General features: G+C 42.9%; 1 protein-coding gene across 1 annotated transcript in view; it reads left to right on the top strand.

Moving 5' to 3' along the window:
• Window positions 1-7262, top strand: part of SMC5 (structural maintenance of chromosomes 5) — a 57835-nt gene extending 50573 nt beyond the window's left edge. Inside the window, exons 22-24 of the mRNA XM_086479401.1 lie at window positions 3960-4139; window positions 4233-4328; window positions 7015-7262. Of these exons, the coding sequence (XP_086335527.1) occupies window positions 3960-4139; window positions 4233-4328; window positions 7015-7155 (417 nt within the window). The 3' untranslated portion in view covers window positions 7156-7262. The remainder of the gene's footprint in view (window positions 1-3959; window positions 4140-4232; window positions 4329-7014) is intronic.
• Window positions 7263-20469: the final 13207 nt, after the last annotated feature.

Below are 20469 nucleotides of genomic sequence, written 5' to 3'. Positions count from 1 at the left end.
TCTTTTTGCCCTGACCTGTAAATACCAAAAGAGATACTTGGGCCAGAATTATCTTTGTTAGAAATATTCCTGTAACACTGAAGTTCAAGCCTCTGTTAGCCTGACCTGTAGAAACCTTGAGATCTGATGGTGTCCTTGGTGATAGTACCTACTGTGGTGAAACACTTCACTAGGTTCTTGATTGACATCCTAGGAGAAACCTCAGTGAACGTTCTGACTTTCTTTGGCAGCACTTAACCAGAATTCAGAGTGTTGGTACTGATAACCTGCATCTTTGTCAGTTCCCCACAGGGAGTTGTTAGCATCATTCTTGACAGGTCCTAGAATATCTGTCACAGAATCACAGTATGTTAGGGGTTGGAAGGGACCTCTGGAGATCATCTAGTCCAACCCCCCTGCCAGAGCAGGACCACCTAGAGTAGGTCACACAGGATCACATCCGGGCAGCTTTTGAATGTCTCCAGGGACGGAAACTCCACAGCCTCCCTGGGCAGCCTGTTCCAGTGCTCTGTCACCCTCAGAGTAAAGAAGTTCCTCCTCATGTTTGGATGGAACCTTCTGTGTTCGTGACCGTTACTGGGCACAGGGCACCACCGAAAAGAGCCTGGCCCTATCCTCTTGACACCCAGCCTATAAGTATTTATAAGCATTGGTAAGATCCCCCTTGAGTCTTCTCTTCTCTAGGCTAAAAAGCCCCAATTCTCTCAGCCTCTCTTCCGAAGAGACATGTTCTAGCCCCCTAATCATCATTGTAGCCCTCTGCTGTACCCTCTCCAGTAGCTCCCTGTCCTTGAACTGGGGAGCCCAGAACTGGACACAGCACTCCAGATGAGGCCTCAGCAGGGCAGATCAGAGGGGGAGGAGAACCTCCCTCTATCTGCTGTCCACACTCTTCTTGATACACCCCAGGATGCCATTGGCCTTCTTGGCCACAAGGGCACATGGCTGGCTTGTGGGTAATCTGTTGTCCACCAGCACTCCCAGGTCTTTTTCTACAGAGCTGCTCTCCAGCAGGTCAGCCCCCAACCTGTACTGGTGCATGGGGTTATTCCTCCCCAGGTGCAGGACCCTGCACTTGCCCTTATTGAACCTCATTAGGTTCCTCTCTGCCCAGCTCTCCAGCCTGTCCAGGTCTCACTAAATGGCAGCACAGCCTTCTGGTGTGTCAGCCACTCCTCATTTAATACCGTTAGCAAACTTGCTGAGGGTGCACTCTGTCCCTTCATCCAGATCACTGATGAATATAAGAACAGGACTGGACCCAGTACTGACCCCTGGGGAACACCACTTGTTATGAACCTTCAGCTAGACTCTGTGCCGCTGACCGCAACCGCCTGAGCTCTTTCCGCTAATTTCCAACCCACCCCACTGTCCATTCATCTAACCCGCACTTCCCAAGCTGGCCTATGAGGATGCTGTGGGTTATATGAACTGGCATTCCCAGTAGTCTGGCAACAAAGGCCTGACTTTCTAATGCCATTGTGACTGTGCAGGAGGGCGGATCTTTTTTGCTGGAGGTTTTGCCAGCCTGCACCTTGTACAGTTCTCTGAGCCTAGTTTCAGTCTGCCAATGCATCTGAAAGTACAGTGTGCCTAGAGGCCTTAGGTCCTGTTTAGTTCTCCTTGCCTGAAGTTGTGTCCTTGACGTCCCACAGCCCTGTCCCTTTCCAACGAGTATAGCAAAAGCTCTGTAAGCATCTGTTAGAAAAGAAACAGGAACTACATTGTGAACTTAAGGATATTTTTTCACTCCACTATGCTAAGTGTTCTTGGTCATAAGAAAGCCAGACTGTGAGTCCATTGAGACTGAGCCTGATAATCAAGTACCAAATCCTGCTAAAATGGAAAAAATTCATCTAAGCTATGGTGCTGTTATCTTCAGTGGTTAGGGGAATGTCTTATTATCTCCACTTCGCAAAATGTCACCTCCAGAAAGGTCAGTGCAGCAACATCTCCGTTTGTTTTGAAAGCATGCCTCATGATTTTCCTTCTTGGGCTCCTGATTATCAGGCATGGCTATCAAACTACAATCTGCAAATCCAAGAAGCTAATTATTCTTCTGATAAGCTGCACTAAATGCCAAAGAAGTTTCTTCTGTAGTGGGGAAGAATGAAATGGTAACCAAAATCAACTTGCAAATAGTTTTAGTTGCATTAAGGATTGCTTTATTCCGGTGTGTCTGTCATGGTTGGGTAGCACTCCTTCTCAAGGCAGGTCTTCAGTTTGTCTTTGGAAGTGCCAACCTGGTGCCAACAGGGAAAAATTCAAGGGTGAGAAAGGTGACCTGTCTTCAAAATTGAAAAAAGTTGTCACTTAGCAAACATGACTTCATAACTGTCAGGTCACCTCCATTCTCTCCTGAAGTGTGTATGCATTGACCTCAGCCTCAAGGATTTGTGGTTGCACACTTCTGTAGTACTGGTGCACCAGAGGCTTATAGTACGTGAAAGTAAATACCAGTGTAAGACCTTACACCTTCCTGTCCTGAGGATGTTTGTCTGCCTGCAGGTGTAGTAAAACACCAGGAACATCAAAAGATGCCTTGTTCTCCTGATTCAGCAGATTGGCTGATCTGAGAGGATTTAATAGTGCCTTTCCAATGTTAGATGCTACCTGGTATGTACATTACTCATCCCAAACCAAGACCTGAAGGCAGCAAAGAAGCTGAAAACTGTTTCTACAGACTTGAAGTTCCTTAAGGCAGTTTAAGACCTTAAGATGGTATGGCTTATTTACTTCATGGTGGATTTTTAGACCTTGTTTGTCTTCATAAAAGCTAGCCCTACAATGGGACTCTGCTCTGCCAGGTCACCCAGGTTCATATGGCTTTTGATGACTATGATATGCAGCAATCTGAACCAAAGTGGCACGTGCAGTTTCTATGGGATGTGTTCCTCATTGTCTCTTTGACACAACTGTCCCTTGCTAAATTTAGTATTCTGTGAGTAACCATCAGGAATCACCTCCACTCCTTTCTTCTAACCTTAGCATTACAGTTGTGTTATCAGAAGAATGTGAGTTGATGACCTCCAAGCGCAGGGCTTACTCATCCACGAATAATACAATAGTGCTCATATTCCTGAAACTTTTGAATCTTCCCTGTAGCTCTCATTAACTTGATAGTGCATGTGAAGATTGTGTCTTTATGTAGACCAAACGATAAGCAATGTGGGCTTTCTGCACTGGGGATTGCATTCCCATTCCTGCACTGAGTTTACGTGAACTTCAGAAGTATTAGCAAGTACTCCGAAGATTTCTTCTTTCCCCTTGAATTGTGAATGTATTTCCTTGTATGGACCTTTGTTTTGAACCACACCTGTTGTCCCCACACCTATGCATCATTGACTCAGACTGCTGACAAGTGTCAGTTTTCTATTAAAGAAAAGGCCAGGGTCAGAATCCTTGTGTGTGGTTTTCCTGACTGAGTATGAAAGGGAAATTGCTGTCATGGTGGATTTTGTAGGGGCTTTCTGTCTCAATCGACTAGTGGAGGAAAAGTGAAGGATTTAATTAGACTGCTTGCCCCTGAAGAGGTTCAGATGGAATTTTAACCTACACACACACCCACCCCCTATCACCTCACTGTTCAAGTTGATAGCATCATATACTTTAACACATTTTTTCCGATGAATGGAATTTATAGGGGCATTGCTTTCTCCTTTTTATAGACAAGAATTTTTTTTCTTGTTGGTATTCTTAATATGTATGAAGTCATTCTTCCCAGGGATTCAGAAATTAACAAGTTATTGTCATGGAGAGGGAGTGATACTGAAAAATCTCTAACAAGAATGGATCAGAGTTAAGGAAAATATATGAAATAGAATTAATATATTGATATTAAGTTGAACCTGAGTAGTTCATAGACCCCTGTAGAACACAAATTTCCTTTATTTGCACATCATTATCAAATAAGCTGTAGTACAGACAAACTGAGTTTTAACAGGTACTGGCTTTTACAGGAGGAGTACGACAAGTACGGGATTCGCATTAGAGTCAAATTCCACAGTAGCAGTCAACTTCATGAATTGACTCCCTATCATCAGAGTGGAGGTGAGAAAAGTGTTTCCACTATGTTGTACCTGATGGCTCTACAGGAACTCAACAGATGTCCTTTCAGAGTTGTAGATGAAATAAATCAGGTGAGGATCAGTAGCGCGGTGTATAACCTCTTACTGTACAGATGCTTATGACATAGTGAAGAGAGCAGACTTGACTTTTTTTTTTTCTTTTAGGGGATGGATCCAGTGAATGAGAGAAGAGTTTTTGAGATAGTTGTGAAAACTGCTTGTAAAGAAAGCACGTCTCAGTACTTCCTTATTACCCCAAAGGTGTGTGGTGGCAAATGAAATAGAAAGTTTACTGTGTAGGAGAGTTGAGTTTTGAGTGATAATATCCCTGTAAACACTGTGTAACTTATGTCTGTTTTACCTAAGAACTTAATATTAAAGGATAACTGTGAGAGAATTTGTCCATATTAAGGACAGCCCTGGCAGGAGCTCAGACAACTTACACAAAGGCTCATCTCATCATAAACAGATTCTGGAATTGTGGTCTCCGTGGAAGTATTGCAAGTTAACTATCAGTGGATAGGGGCACCATGTAACAAGGCTGTCAAATGTAATGCCTCTAGCTCACGCAGAAATAGGATTGTAGCAGAGACCACCTTCCAAGCATGTCAGATAATGATACTGGAACAGGCTAGTGCCGCTAGTGTTGGAAGAACTAGAGTCCCACGTTAATGGAGGAAAACTATTCAAGTAATAATCCGAGACTCATAAAAGGTCAGTGCTGTGCTCCATGGAGAATGGCTTGAAGGGGACTTAACAGTCAAGAATGACCAGTGCTTAACTGCTCTCCTGTTAAATTAAAAATTATAATTGACTTACTAGGTGATGCAGTGATGTGCTGCTGTGGCTTGAAAGGACTAGTAAGTAGGGTGGCTGTTCACCTGCACATTTAACAGAGGCTGATGTTATGTTCATCTTGATCCAAGACAGATTGGACCAGTAAAAGTTACTTGTACACCAAAGAAACAGGCATTCAGTAGTGGGCTGTATGCTTTTTATTAAGATCTCAGTTCTTCTGCATCCCGTATTTCACTGTATTTTAGAAAGTCTGGCTAGTATGTGCTATTCTCTTCTGTAAACAGCAGTTAAAAGACCTGAGAAAAGCCACCACTTTCCACCACGTGATTGTGAAAGTAGGAGGAAGGTGATGCTTCTTGTTGCTTCCGATCTTACAGTATACTTAACCTCTACACAGTTTGGTTGTCCACATTACTTCTTTCTTGTTCTGTGCGTTTTCTATCCCCTTTTGTCGTCTTGTGATTTCTCTCCTTATTGGATCTGCTTTTCTGTGCTCTATCCTACTTTGAGAAGTAAGAGTGTGGTTGGGTGTTGAAAGGATAGAGATAGCTCTACTAACTGAAATGCTTCCTACATGTAAGGAACCATAGAAAATGGCTGTCTAGGGTTTAGAGTCTGTTTTAACAGTTGTGCTCATTGTCAAATTACTAAGAATAGAGAAGGGGGGGAAATGGAGTATGCAGAGCTAACCAGAAAGATCAGAGTTAAAATGAGAAAGTGGAAGTAAGAAACTTCAGAGGCATAAAAAAACCCAAGTCCATTTAACATTACGGTAAGAGGAAGATCAAGGAATGTGTTGGACGACAATTGAGCAACAAGAGATGGTGTTATGAAGGGGTACCTGAAGGTATTTCTTTCTTCTTTCCTGTCTCTCTGAACTGCAGGTAGGTGATCACCACCGTTAATATGGTGAAGTTGTAAGAAACATCACTGAGATAGCACTTCATGTAAAGGTTTTAGCCAGTGAGATGGTTTGTGGGCTGCATCAGGGGCCACAGAGCAGGCTGAGGAGAAAGCCAGACTCTGCTGTTCCAGTGGCTTATGTGTGGTTCCTGAGCCTACGCTACATGTCGTCACTTACTGGAAAGCAAGTACAACAAGTTGACATACTAAGCTAAGTTCCATGTATGTATCCAGTGGATACAGGAAAAACTGCTGTCGTGGGGTTTTTTTAGTATGTTGACACTTTCCCCAGCTATATTTTTAAGCAAGCTGCAGAGGGGAAGGGATATAGATTAATATGCAGTAGAGTTGATTAGGAAAATTGTATTCTGAGTAGTTGACTCACTGTCAGAATGAGTAGATGAACTGAATATGTTCCTTAGGAGTCAGTCTTGGATTTGAAAACCAGTATTTTTGAATACCAGTCTATGCTGAAACAGATTATGTTTATTAAACTTGCAAATAATCACCATGTTGAGAGTAAATCCTTTGTTGCTGTAGAGAAAGATTAGAATTCAAACCAATCTTAGATTAGGTTACTTTATTTGAAAACAGGATCATTTCAGCACAGACAAGCATAGGGCTTGGTATTTAAGTGGGAAAAGTCAACAACAGCATCTGGGCTGAGGCATAAGTGCCTAAATGACTGGGGAGAGAGAAGTTACTGTGGATGACAAGTGGTAAGTGTCCAGCTTTGGCTGTTAGACTTCAGAAAAGTAATACAGTGGCTGGAGTTACTCCAGAAGACAGCAGTGCAAGTTTTAAGGAGTTTTGAAGGTTTTGAGATTCCAGTAATGGAAATTACTTAGCTTAGAGGAGAGCACAAGGCTGAAGAGAGACAAAATAATTGTGCCCCAGCAACTCTACCTCCTGCCCTACCCTGCCAAAAAAAAGGAAGAACAGCCAGTATTCTCTGCCCATTGTGGATACAGCAAAAAAGTAATGACCTCATTTGCAGCAAGAAGATATAGATTAGCTATGAGGATTTTATTCAAGTAATAGTAGTGAAGCATGGAAATTGCCTGGAGAGTGAGTCTCTTTAGGGGGTTTCTAGGAACAAATATACATCATCTGTCAGAAAGGCTGTAATCCTGCTGTATTGACCTTTTGAGATCTAAGGTTTTACATAGACCTCTTTCACCTTTTTTAGGTAACGGGGAACATCTCTCCTAGCTATTTTGACTCTGGTTTTTGTGTTTTTCACTAGCTCCTGCAGAATCTCACTTACAATGAGAAGATGACGGTGTTGTTTGTCTACAATGGACCTTTTATGTTGGAGTCAAACAAATGGGACTTAAAGGCTTTCTGTAGGCGGCGGCGGCGACTTGGAAGAATGGATGAACAGTGATACATAATATATTATATATATAAAAAACCCAATGTTTTTGTAGAACTTTCTGGAACATGTGGCTTTCAAGACTTCAGAAATTGTGATGAGAACCTGCAAAGACTTGATGATTAAGAACTTTGATTCTTAAAACTTGTGTAAAAGTGTAACACATTTGAAGTACATGGGGTTTTTGTGGGTGTTTTTTGTTGGTTTTTTTCACAAATCTTTCGTAGTGGCCTCTTTCTCCAAAGAACCTATTTTTTCTCAAAAGTAGTTTTAAATAAAAAGCAAGTTTCTCATATTTTGCTATTTTGCAAGTAATGTAACATCAGAACTACAGTTCATTTTTCTAGGTTATATTGGACTAATCTGTCTGGGTTTTGTTGGCTTTTTTCCAAAAATTGTAGTTTGCTTTTGGTAAATAGTGTTCCCATAACACAATTAAGGATGTTCTCCAGTGTTTTCTTACTGAAATGGAAATGTTTTGAGTGAATGAAGATGATGATGTGTAGGAAGAGAATGGTTTGTAAGTAGCTATGCATTGCTTTTTGCTTTGTGAAAATGTACCTGAAGTTAATGTAAAGAATATACTATTGTTATAGACTTTATTATTGTTATTTATTATTTTTGAGCTAATGTTCCGTTTTGTATTCCTGGAAGGATAACTCTTTATTTTTCTAGCAAGTCTCTCTCAGCAAGGAGACTGATAAAGAGCCAGGTGTTTTTGAAACAATGAGCTACTTGGCTTGCAGAAGTAAAATTAAGCAATATATAACTTTTTGTTGGTTTTTTTTAAGTAAAACTTGATATGTTTTTTGTGATAGATGGAGAAAATAGTCCTGCTGATTTCATATGTAAATTAAAAACAGCAGCCTTTTTGCAAGGGTTCAGCTGCATTGGAGTGATTGTATGTGCCATGGCTTTTCAACAGCCATAAAATTTATCAGTGGGTTTTTGGCCATAGCTATTAAGCATTTGAAAGTAGATGTTATTAACAGAATGCTGAATACCTAAAATAAAGTCCTGGTTATTTAGTTAACTATTTAAAACATAATAATTAAACTTATTACTGAATTGTGAAGAGTATGATTTGTAAAGAAGTGGAAACTGACTGGTATGTAAAATGTACATAAAAATGATTGAGTCCCAGGACACTGTCTGAAAATACACACTATGCTTGTTTTCATGGGGGAGTAGCCTTCAGTATAAATTTTAGACAAAATTTGGTGTCCACTTGATTTTGAGTGGGAGTTTTTCTTAACAGCAGCCTGTCGATTAACTTTGGCAATGGAATTGGTGTGTCAGGCTTTTTACGTGAGAATGTGAGAAATAACCCACTGCAGAGTACAAGCTGGGATCTGAAAGGTGTTGGGTATTAAAAGTTAAGTACTGTAATTCTTGCTTTGAATAGACAAGCCTTTAAGGGAATAGGGAAATATGCATTCTTATATCACAGGCCACTGTTGATCAATGGAGCTCTGCCTGACTGTGAAATGAGTTCCTGGAGTAAGTTCCATGAAGATTAGTGTCCGTACACAAATATTTGACAGAAGAACTAAAAGTGGGTGGAAACTTGGGCTGTAGTCCAGGGATTGAGTGGGCTAGCAGACTCTCCTCAACTTAATTGAGGCTACAGGCCTGTCTGTCCACTGTATTGCAAGATCTGGGTTTTAAATGTGTTCTCTGATCTTTGAAGTACTTGGCTTCTCATAACCCTGGACTTTAAAGCTTAATTTTTTTTGTTTAATTGAATGGAAAAACATACATGCTGTTTAGTCTCAGAGGATCACTATATGAAAAGTACAGTTTGTTTTCAGTGTCTAAGTGAAGCTACTTACATGAGCATGTGTTAAGGCTCAGTTCTACAGCTAGACAGCACTCCCTATCTATTCTTAATGCTGTCATCTTAGAACTTTGTGGGATTTCTTCCTAGAGTTCAGTTCCTTTCTCGTGTTTCAGGCTGAGGTATGAAATGTCTGACTTATTTCAAGAGGATGGTGCTTCAGATTCTGTCTCAAATTATGTCTTCTGGATACATGCCTGCCACCCTGCATGAGTGAACAGGATGACTGGCTTGTGGGTGTTTGCCTTTTCCTTGGAGGTCTGTCAGCTATTGACCAGAGGTCCTCCTTTTGACCCATCTGGTTACAATCTTAATATGATGCTGTCATTTGTATTAACTTGCCCCAGACGCTGTAATGCACTGCAAAACTGAACCGCTGTCACGTTGCTGAAGAGCGCTTCACTATCCAGCAGCTCTGCTAGCTAAAGCCTTTAAAAAAGAACCATAAAACCAACTTTGTATGTAAAAACAGCCATTGTTTTTTGTAGGTGGGCTATACAACATGGCTGTGTGCTGCCCATACGCCTGTTCCGGTTAGTAACCTGCTAAACCGTGTGACAGGTGTATCCCATCCACATACAGAGACCTTCTGGCTTAAAAGGAAGTCTTTTAAACGGGATGGTGTATTCAGCCATGAAAATCCCTGCTGTCACTTAGTGCAGCTACAGCATTATTTAGCATTCCTTACCCCTGTAAAGGGCCCTTCTGTGCTGCTGGCTCTTTTGGTGTTGCTCATGCTTTGCTACTGCTATCGGCTCCTCAGGGACTCTTGTCCCTTGTCTTGCTGTAAAAATCCCTGCAGTTAATTTCAGTGTAACTTGGCGGGGGGGGGGGAGGTGGGGGGGTGGAGATGAGTGGGAAAGTTTAGGTTAAATATATATATGTAGTATCCAACTTTTCCTGCTGACTAGACAGGACCTCTCAAAATGTAGAAGTGGAAATACCTCAAATAGTCCTGACAGCTGAAGTATAAATTAAGCTTTCTCCAAAAATAGGTACATTTCCCTGTTGTTTAGACCAGCTGAAGAGTATGGCAAAGATCCTCTTCCACCACCGTCTGCAGTTCTGACAAACATCTGTGTCTGCTTACCAATTGAGACAGAGAGTGAAGCAGCATGGAAATTGTGACTGTGAGAAATAAAACGATCTTGAAAAACCAAATACTGAAAAGCACTTACAAATCACCTTTTACTGTATTTATGACTGTAAGTGGCACTCGGGCTTGTACATTATTGTTAACTAGGAGAGACTGCTGAGTCAGATGAAGCAGCAAGCTAGAATGGGGAGGGACCCTTGCACAACTGTGGTGCTTTTAACATGCTTATAGGAATCGCAGAATCATAGAATGCATTGGGCTGGAAGGGACCTCTAAAGGTCATCTAGTCCAACCCCCCTGCGGTGAGCAGGGACATCTCTAATTAGGTCAGGTTGCTCAGAGCCCCATCAAGCCTGACCTTGAAGGTCTCCAGGGATGGGGCCTCCACCACCTCTCTGGGCAACCTGTTCCAGTGCTTTACCACCCTTATGGTAAAGAACTTCCTAATATCCGATCTAAATCTACCTCTTTCTAGTTTAAAACCACTGTCCCTCGTCCTGTCACTACGTGCCCTTGTAAACAGTCGCTACCCAGCTTTCCTGTAGGCCCCCCTCAGGCACTGGAAGGTCTCTGTAAGGTCCCCCTGGGGCCTTCTCTTCTCCAGGCTGAACAACCCCAACTCTCTCAGCCTGTCCTTGTAGAGGAGGTGCTCCAGCCCTCTGATCATCTTTGTGGCCCTCCTCTGGACCTGTTCCAACAGCTCCAGTCCTTCTTCTATTGAGGGCTCCAGAGCTGGACACAGCACTGCAGGTGGGGTCTCACCAAGAGCAGGGTAGAGGGGGAGAATCACCTCCCTCGACCTGCTGGCCACACTTCTCTTGATGCAGCCCAGGATGCCATTGGCCTTCTGGGCTGCAGTTGCGCATTGGTGGCTCATGTCCTGCTTTTCATCCACCAGTACCCCCAAGTCCTTCTCAGCAGGGCTGCTCTCTATCACATCATCCCTCAGCTTGTTTTGATTACGAGGATTGCCCCGGCTCAAGTGCAGGTCTTTGCACTTGGCCTTGTTGAACCTCATGAGGTTCACCTGGGCCCACCTCTCCAGCCTGTCCAGGTCCCTTTGGATGGCATCCCGTCCCTCAGGCGAGTTGACTGTGCCATTCAGCTTGGTGTCATCTGCAAACTTGCTGAGGGTGCACTCAATCGCACTGTCTATATCATTGATGAAGATATTAAACAACACTGGTCCCAGCATGGACCCCTGCAGGACACCACTCATCACCCGTTTCCATCTGGACATGGAGCCATTGACCACTACCTGCTGGATGCGACCATCCAGCCAGTTCCTTATCCACTGAACAGTCCACCCATTGAACTCGTATCTCTCCAACTTAGAGAGAAGGATCTTGCGGGTGACTGTGTCAAAAGCCTTGCAGAAGCCCAGATGGATGACATCTGTAGTTCTTCCCTTGTCCACTGATGCAGCCACTCCATCATAGAAGGCCACTAGGTTGGTCAGGCAGGACTTGCCCTTGGTGAAGCCATGCTGGCTGTTCCGAATCACCTACCTGTCCACCATGTGCCCTAAGCAGAGCTTCTAGGAGGATCTGCTCCACGATCTTCCCAGGCGCAGAGGTGAGGCTGACAGGTCAGTACTTCCCAGGGTCCTCCTTTATACCTTTTTAAAAATGGGGGTAGGCTTTTATTGGAAGAAAAATAAATGAGGCCGGTTTAGGCTGTGGCTGGCTGCGAACAGCTATTCTCCAGGCTTTGGAGTTAGTGAGAGATGGTGAGACGTACAGAGCTGGTCTGGGCTGCAGGGTGCTTACTGAAAAGAGTGGTAAGTGCGCTTTAGAGGCCAGGATAGGCACCTGCTCCAGGCCTGATGGCAAGTTTTACTTGGAGTTAGCACTACTGGAGGCTTTTGTGTATGGTTCATGCCAAGATGCCTTCTCCCTTGTTATTAAGCTCTCTGGCTGGTCCTCACTTCCTAGAAGCTTCTGGACCATCTTCAAACAGTGCTTCTTATGGATTGTGGAAACTAACTTGGGGTTTTTCCTGCACTTACTGCTTGTTCGCTTAGCAAGGCCACTCAGTCATAGGCCTTAATATTCACCTTCCTTGCCCAGTTCCCATGCCATTCCATAATGTCTTCCTGAAAGCAAAATGTTAGAGAACAGATACACAAGATGTGAAATTTGTCTGTCTGTTCTATTTTACAAACACTTGCGTAACTTGAGTAACATTAACATGTTGTCTGATACTGTCCATGCTGTCTGTGCTTAGGCTTTGGATAGTAGGGTTTACCTGGAGGAGGAAAGGAGATGTGAGGAGGAGATCTGTAATTCAAGATGCTCAGTGTTTGCTAATTGAGCAGGTGTCCTGTGGCTGTCCCCAGGGGCTGGCTAAGGGATAGTCCCGCACAGTGCAAAATTCCTTCTCTTGTCCCTGCACCCCACAACCTTCAACACCACACGTGCTGGGAAAGGAGTACCACACTGAGGTGAAGCAATACCTAGTAACTACATCAAAATGTATTGTAATTTTATGAAATTTGTTTTGATGTTACATGCATCATTTCCCTGTCCTCTCTCCTGTCTTTATTTGGCTGCCTTCTTGAAAGGTGCACTGTAGTTTCTTCTGATTTGATTGGCACAATATCTGACAGGAGGTGCAGCAAGAGAGCTACATCACGGGAAGCATGAGGAACCTTGGCACTCTAGCTTAACTGTAAATAACTCTGAGCTAGAATTACTCTCTTCAGTTCTGACTCACTGAAGCGCCATCCAAAATAAATTTTCCTAGAACTTTTTGTTACAGAGGCATTTTATTCCCAGTAACTTGCTAATTAAGAATAAAACTGGGATTCAGCGCATCATCATTTGGAGAGGAAGGAGGTGGGGAAGAGAATTAAATCCACCTCTGCTCCAATAAAAATCCTTCCCCTGTCTCAGCCTGAACATCTGAAAACCACAGGAATGTTTCTTTGCTGTTGCACTCACAGACTAGGCTTGCCAAGGGCCATGCTTCTCCTATGAGGCTCAGTGATCCAGCTGTCCTTTGTGTATTAGGACAGCCTGCATGAAAGGCAGTGTTTTATATGCAGGGAGTGATTTAGTAGTTACTACACTTCGTTTTGCTTCAGTGCTAACTTTAGCCATTGACAAGCCTGAACTGTTGAATGGAAAGAGGGGAGATGAGTGCAGGAACCAGATGTGTTTAGCCATTGAAAGCTTTTCAGGCACCACTGTGGCAGTGTTGAAAGCCAGCAGGGAAAACATGGAAAAACAAAGGCAAGTAGCAACAGCAGAGGCAGAAGGTAAAAGAGGGGATACCCAGCAGTAAGCAGCCTGCCTGCCGACATCCTCTCCTGTGGCTCAGCTCTTTCCCAATGGCACAACTCCCTGCCAGAAATTCCCATCTCTGTGCTTTCCACCAGCTTTTCTCCACTATTATTCTGCCCCCCAGTTGCTCTAGAAGTAAATCCCCAGTTGTCCAGTCTTCCTTCTGTTAATCTGTTACCCCGATTAAGTCAATGGGGTTTTTGACAGTTGTACTGGTTTTGGCTGGCACAGAGTAAATTTTCTTCATAGTAGCTTGTATGGGGCTACGTTCTGAGTTTGTGACCAGAACACTCTTGGTAACAGGGATGTTTCAGCTTTTGCTGAGCAGGGCTTGCACAGCATCAAGGCCTCTCGTGTTTCTCACGCTGCCCCACCAGCACAAGAAGTTTATAAGAAGCTGGGAGGGGACACAGCTGGGACAGCTGACCCCAACTGACCAAAGGGATATCCCATGGCATATGACATCATGCTCAGCAGTAAAGCTGGGGAAGAAGGAGGAAGGGGGGACATTTGGAGTTAGGTTTTCCCAAGAAACTGCTATCTGTGGTGGAGCCCCGCTTTCCTGGAGTTGGCTGAACACCTGCCTGCTGATTTGAAGTGGTGAATGAATTCCTTGTTTTGCCTTGCTTGTGCACACGGCTTTTGCTTTACCTGTTAAACTGTCTTTATCTCAACCCAGGAGCTTTCTCACTTTTACCCTTCTGATTCTCCGACCCACCCCACTGGGGGAGAGTGAGCAAATGGCTGTCTGGGGCTGAGCTGCTGCCCAGGGTTAACCCACAACAGTGCATGCTTGTCTCAAAACATGACATTATGCATGTCATTATCTAGCATTTAGTATTGCAAACTATTTCGATCAGCTGTTGCACCTGAAACTACATGAAATCTTGGCAAATACGCCCACTGTGTGTTCACAGAAGAGCAAGGCATCTGCACACAGACCAACAACCCCTTTGGGAAGCATGGAGATGAGAACATGGCAAATAATCTGGAAAGGAATGTCAAAATTCACTTTGTTGGGGATAAGGATCCATGCGCAGTAGCGGACAAAGCTGGTTTTGCTAGAAGAAAGACAGAGGGAACAGATGATAACTGACAAGATGGTGGCAGAAGATATCAAGGAGCCTTGGAAAAGAAGAGAAAGCAGATGGCACAGGTAACATGCAACATGGATGGCTCAAAGTGAATACATGCTTTTAGGTAATTGGGATCATGTAATTTAAAGGGAAAAAGTCTCCAGTTCCCCCTTCTCTAGTTTGTAACTAAAGCTGCAGACTGTGAACATTATGCTGCTTGATCTTGACTGCAACCTGCCAACATAGGTTTACCTCATTTTGGGTCATGCAATAGCTTTTTCACAGACAGCAAAGATTTTGTTGTTTGGGGTTTTTTTGTTTGGTTTTGTTGTTGTTTTCCTGAAGAATTACGAAGACAGAATAAATTCAAAGCAGATGATCAAGAAGGGACTCCCTCTAGACACCACCAACAGTATCAGCCCCACTCTGAGCTGTTGCAATGATGCTTGAAGGTCCGTTCAGGTGAAAAGCCACTGATGTTATCATTTTCTATGGGCCCCAGCAGCTGAGGAATCTGGATCCACTTTGTGTCTGCTTCTGAGCCTAACTGTGCTGTTCATGAACGATTTCTTTGGTCAGAACTTTTGTAGTATTTAAAATACACTTTGCTGTATAAAATGTACTGGTTTGATCCCAGTATAATTAAACTGGTACAGTCTCCAGTCTGTATGCAGTCCCTCAAGCACCAATATGTCAAAAATCAGTATGGTCATGAAAAATTATTGGGAGTATGTTATATTGGGAGAATCTTCTTTATTTTGGTTTAAAGGAGTTTACAGTAAGGCTGTTCCCTTTTAAATGCTTCAGTTAAAAAATGATACCCCTGTACCACTCAGAAAAATGGTTCATTGGACATAAGAGCTGAATGTAGCTTAGCTTCTAGAGAAGACCTGGGTTGTCTTTCCACAGACATAGACTAATAATACAATTGTGGGTTTTCCCTGGCCTTGCGTTTTTTGACAAAAGCAGTTATGCGTGGGTTTTCACAGGCTCTCAAAAGTCTTTTCTGCTTGGAAACGCTGTTCAAGGCCACTGAAGCAGTGGTTGACAGCCAAAGGGCCCAAACCACTATATGTGGTCTCTCCATGGAGCTCTGATATAACTTAAACCCGTGTCTCCTGAAACTTCTGCTGCTGCCTTTCTTAGCCAGAAAAGGAAGAAAAGGCCATTTGGAAAACCCAAGACTTTCTGTGCACCTTTTTAGCAAAATGCCAGGAGAGCTCCTGGCAGATACTGTCTGTGCTCTTTGGTTTCTTTCTCTGTGTGTTCTGAATTCCCACAGGGCTTTCTTGGATCTTGGGGTGGTAAGCTGTCCTTATCTGCTCAGTGATTCTCCTAGTCCAGTGGTTTACATGCTCCATTTCCTTTTTGCCTTGTGTTCAGCTGTGCAGACATCCAGGTGTTGCTTTGATCAGCATTACACAGCCTAAGAGGCAACAGACAACACCGAAACAGAGACTGATGGCTTTTGATATGAACAGCAATAGAATGTTTATCAGTTGTCAACTGGGGGCCACAAGCCAGTAAAAAACAGCAACAGTTGTAGCAGCTTCAAAAATACAAGCTGAAAGCAATTGGGAGGTATTTTAAGAAAGATGGAGTTTCTCAGTTGAGGAGAGCATGGCACTGAAAGCATGGTAGCTGCAAAATTCTTGCCATTGGGAAAGCTTCCCCTGCTTTAAGGCAGTACCTTAAAGAGGACTTGGGTAAGTACATTGTTCTGACAATTGCGCCTTTGCATTAAGTTATTGATGTAACCTGTCAGATGTGCTGGCAGGTGCGAGGAGCTCTACCTGGAAGAGATTTTTGTTTCCAAAGCAAAAACTGTTGAGAAAGTAGCAGTTGTTAGGGAGCTTTGATGCAGAAAGGAAACCTCATTGACTTCTTAGCCCTGAAAGAGTACTGAACACTGTTTTAGACTCCCATGTAAGTGAAAGTCATTCTAGCCACCCTAGCAGGCAGGTTCAGAAAGCTGCCCTTTCATGTGGCTTTCTGAACCACTGCAGGCATTTAACTGGACTTCCCTGGCATTTTCTGGCACATTTCCTTTCTTCTGTCATCATCAGGCAGGTGAAATGAAAATTCACCTTGCAGAAATTGTGCTCTCTGAATCACTTGGTCTATGTTCAGGGTCACGCTTCCCCATGTCACTGTTGAAGTCTGCCAGCATCCAGTGGGATGCACCCAGTCTTCGCATGTCTTATCTATTCCACCCAAAATTTACATCAATCCTGGCAAGACTATTTTGTAGGGTGTATTAGATCTCAATGGATGGAAACACCCTCCTAAGGCTAAGGCCCTCTCTACACTAGGAAGATTTTGGTAGCTGTTCCAATTAAGAGCACTACAGACAAATATTAAAGGGTTTAAGGTGAAGAATGATAAATTTATGGGAAGTTATTTTTGATGGGATTGCAGGGAAATGAGGCCAACGCCACAGCCGTGTCCCTTATTCCTAAAATCAATGACAAGCTAAAAAAAGAAAACCCTATGCTGAGTTTGTTTTATCTGTCCTTTGGCCATCCAACCCAAAGACAAACAACTCCAGCTCAGCCTCACACTGTATCTGCAGGCTGCTTACAAGTTTTGTTGCAGGTGGCACACTTTTTCACCCCTCCAGCTCTGCCTGCATCGATCGCTGGAGGATTATACATTCGCTTGGGTCCAGGGTCTCACCTGGACGTCACACCCTAGCAGCGTTCCTACATACCAGGTTAAGTTAGTTTGTGTAAGTAGTTGCTTATAGCAACTGTAACATCAGTGACCGTAAATGTCTGTGAGCTTTTTAGCAGAGTTCCTTGCCTTTCCGTCCTTCAGAGGCGGAGGGGATGTTTGTATTTTTTCTCCTTAACACCAGCAACCACTTTGAAACCCATGGAAATCTCAAGGCACTGTGTGCTGTGCAGGCTGAAGCACCATTAGCTTGTGAAGCCACTGCACGGTGTGGGGGAGAGCACCAGTCTGGGCTCAAAAGCCACTAAGCAACGGGAGAGAGACTTCTGGGAGCTGGAGCATGCTGGCGAAGGGACACTCTTCCCCCGCTGCAAGTTGTGTCTCTGTCTCCTTGCAGTATCAGCAGAAGCAACACCTGGGAAAACACTTGGGAAAAGGAGAGACCCAAGCTAAATAATGACTAGCCACACCAAGACCTTTGAAGCTGATTCGTACACCACTCAAACTCATGGATTTCATCACGTGCAGCAGTATTCTTTTCATTTTTATTCAGACTGGTTTCTGTGACCACTGCTTGACTCCAGTCATTCAAAACAACATGTGGTGGGGGTTTTTTGTTCCTTTTTTCTTTATTTGGACAATATATATATATACATATGTACAAAAACATCTACGCCTACTTTTTTTTTTCCTTTTATTTTTTTTACAATTTCATGTGATTTACAAAACAGGACAGCAAAATAACTTATAAAGGATACGAATACTGTACAAAAATAAAACTGATTAAACTGTTGGAAGTTGGTATTTTACAGTGTTACAGATAGCTAGTCTGTAAAACAGCATTTTGAAGTATGTGTCCAGTCTGGTGTACGCTGGGCTAAGTCCATCTGCAAACTGAAAACAGATCTGTAATACAGGTCATGAAAAACTGTTCAAAAAAGAAGTATGTGGTATAGCTATACCTTTAAAGCCATGACGTCTCTATAGTAATGGGCTTTCTTAACCAAGGAGAGCTGTCCTAACTTCAGCGCTATTAAGTATTTCGAAAATAGTACAAGTACATACGGTATTAGAGAACCTGTTTTTCATTTTCTTTTCCAACACTTGCAACACTCTTCAAAACTTAACTTCAAGATCCAAAGAACTAACCTGCAGTTTATGTGTTAGAGCCGCTGTTTGCTTTTACTAAAAGAACCCCCCCCCCCCCCCCGAACCCCAATGAACAAAACAGTAAAACAGAATCTCCAAACCTGATTATTCCCAATGTATTCTGTTAGTGGTTAATAAATCTCATTAATCCCCTCTGTCCAATGCTGAAATACAGCATATGTTACAGCGAATGGGTTACTCTTTAGAAAGATTTTTTTCAGAGACGGGATCTTGTCGCACCCAATGATGACACACGCCTGTATGTCCCTTTGTCCCATGGACCAAAGTACCCCCTGCCTGTTGGTGCTTTCAGACTATGCAGGAACACCGACATTTCTTCAAATGTGCATTCTACCCCAAATGCGCGAGGTGGAAACCATAAATCTGGCCATTTACTTCCATGTATCGGTTAATCCTGGTAGCTAAGTGACCAAAACATCTATGTACTGATTTAGAAGCTGCTTATCAGCTGTGGCTTCCCACTGTGGTTGATAAGATGTGTCTTGTATTTCACAGGATCAGGCCTTAATTTTCCAAGTGCTGCATTTGTCCTACAAAATGGCAACAATCCAGACTGCAGGACAGATTCAAATTTTGTGTGGTCTTCACAGAGAAGAATGAAGATGAATGTGCATGCACCTTTGAATCTCACCGGGCTAGACGTGGCCCTGACCCCACTCAACAAGGCAGCATTAACAGTACTGGTAAGCAGAACAATTTCTGTATTTCTACGTCAATAGAAATACTGAGGCTACCTATTTTTATTAGGAAGAACGTATGTCCGTACGACTCAATTTGGACACCAGAAATTAAAGTTTGGTTTCTAAAATAAATGTTTCAAAAAGCTGAAACAGAGGTAGAAAGTGTGCTTGGTTTCCTGATGTCTTCACTGAAGAAAACACATCCCTTTTTACTCCACAGACTGCTCAATATCCCCAATGCCTCAAAAGGAGTTCTCTTCACATAGACGGAACTTATCATGAACTACACAGGGAAAAACACTATATGCAAACTGATTTCTAATGCTGAAAGCCTTATACAACTGTAGAAGAAAACACTCTACTGAGTTTATTATTTTAACATTTGTTTCTAGGAAGCAAGCTTTTTATCAGGTAAAACAATAAGATACTTTAACTGCAGGTGTACTAACAAGATTTTTTTATGTACAGAATTTTACAAGACAACCTAAATTCATCTGCAGTGGAAACGCTTTGGGTTTCAGTGTGATTACTCACGAGATGAATTTGGCCCTCCTCTTCTGGAGGAAGGGATAAAAACCAAACAGGAGAAGAATGTTTCTGGAAAATACAACGTGTAAACAGAATTCCACCCCCCTTTATGCAGCTGGGGAGGGGGAAAAAAAAAAAATCACTGATAACCTCTTACAGTTCATGCTTGTAACACACACAAAAAAAGGGAAATACTCAGCTAATGACCACAACTGAAAGTTTTCCTTCACTGACCTTTTTGCTCCTCTTAAAGAGCAAAAAATAGCTTTAAAATAAAAGAAATATTGCCTTTATCAGTGTTTGACGTGCCATGCATGACACAGGTACAACGCAAAGTACCAAGAGAAGCTTATGTCGTAAGGAGTATTAGGACACACCTTGCATGCTGTATCTCCAACTAGCTCATGGTTTTCCCTCATACTCTACAGAAACAGCAATCCAGAGATACAGGAACCCTTCTGAAGTGCTCCTTACAATAATTTCAGCTGTTTCCATTAGCAAAGCGCTCTTAAGGAAAGGTCTACTCTCTCCATAAGCACACACAACTCCCACAGGACTCCGCAGGAGTTAGGCAAGGGTATGAAGAGAATAAATCTTTAAGGCAAGTGCAGGAAGAGAAAAAGCCTTTTAAAAAGCAGCAGTTTACAAAGGTGGTAGCTGCTGTTATGCATCCACTCAAACAAAACACAGCAGAATAAAGCACTGTTAGTGGCATTTCTATAGTACAGTACTGTATTTATGGACAAATTAAAAGTATAGGATCAACTGAGAGATGTATGCTTCTGCTCCCACGCCCCTGCCACATTATCTAGGCTGACTTGTATTTTTCCAGGTTAAGTGAATAACAAAGCTAAATACACATACGGTCAGAAAATTACTGAGCTGTTGTGGGTTTTTTTTTTTTGCTTGAACTATCTTCTTGAATTATACATGTTTTTACTGGAAAAGTGCAGCTTATATGCAAAAGTATAGTTAATACAAA

Source organism: Leptosomus discolor, chromosome Z (assembly GCF_034619465.1).
Source record: "Leptosomus discolor isolate bLepDis1 chromosome Z, bLepDis1.hap2, whole genome shotgun sequence".
Lineage (NCBI taxonomy): Eukaryota > Metazoa > Chordata > Aves > Leptosomiformes > Leptosomidae > Leptosomus > Leptosomus discolor.
This window is presented reverse-complemented; position numbering and strand designations above follow the sequence as displayed.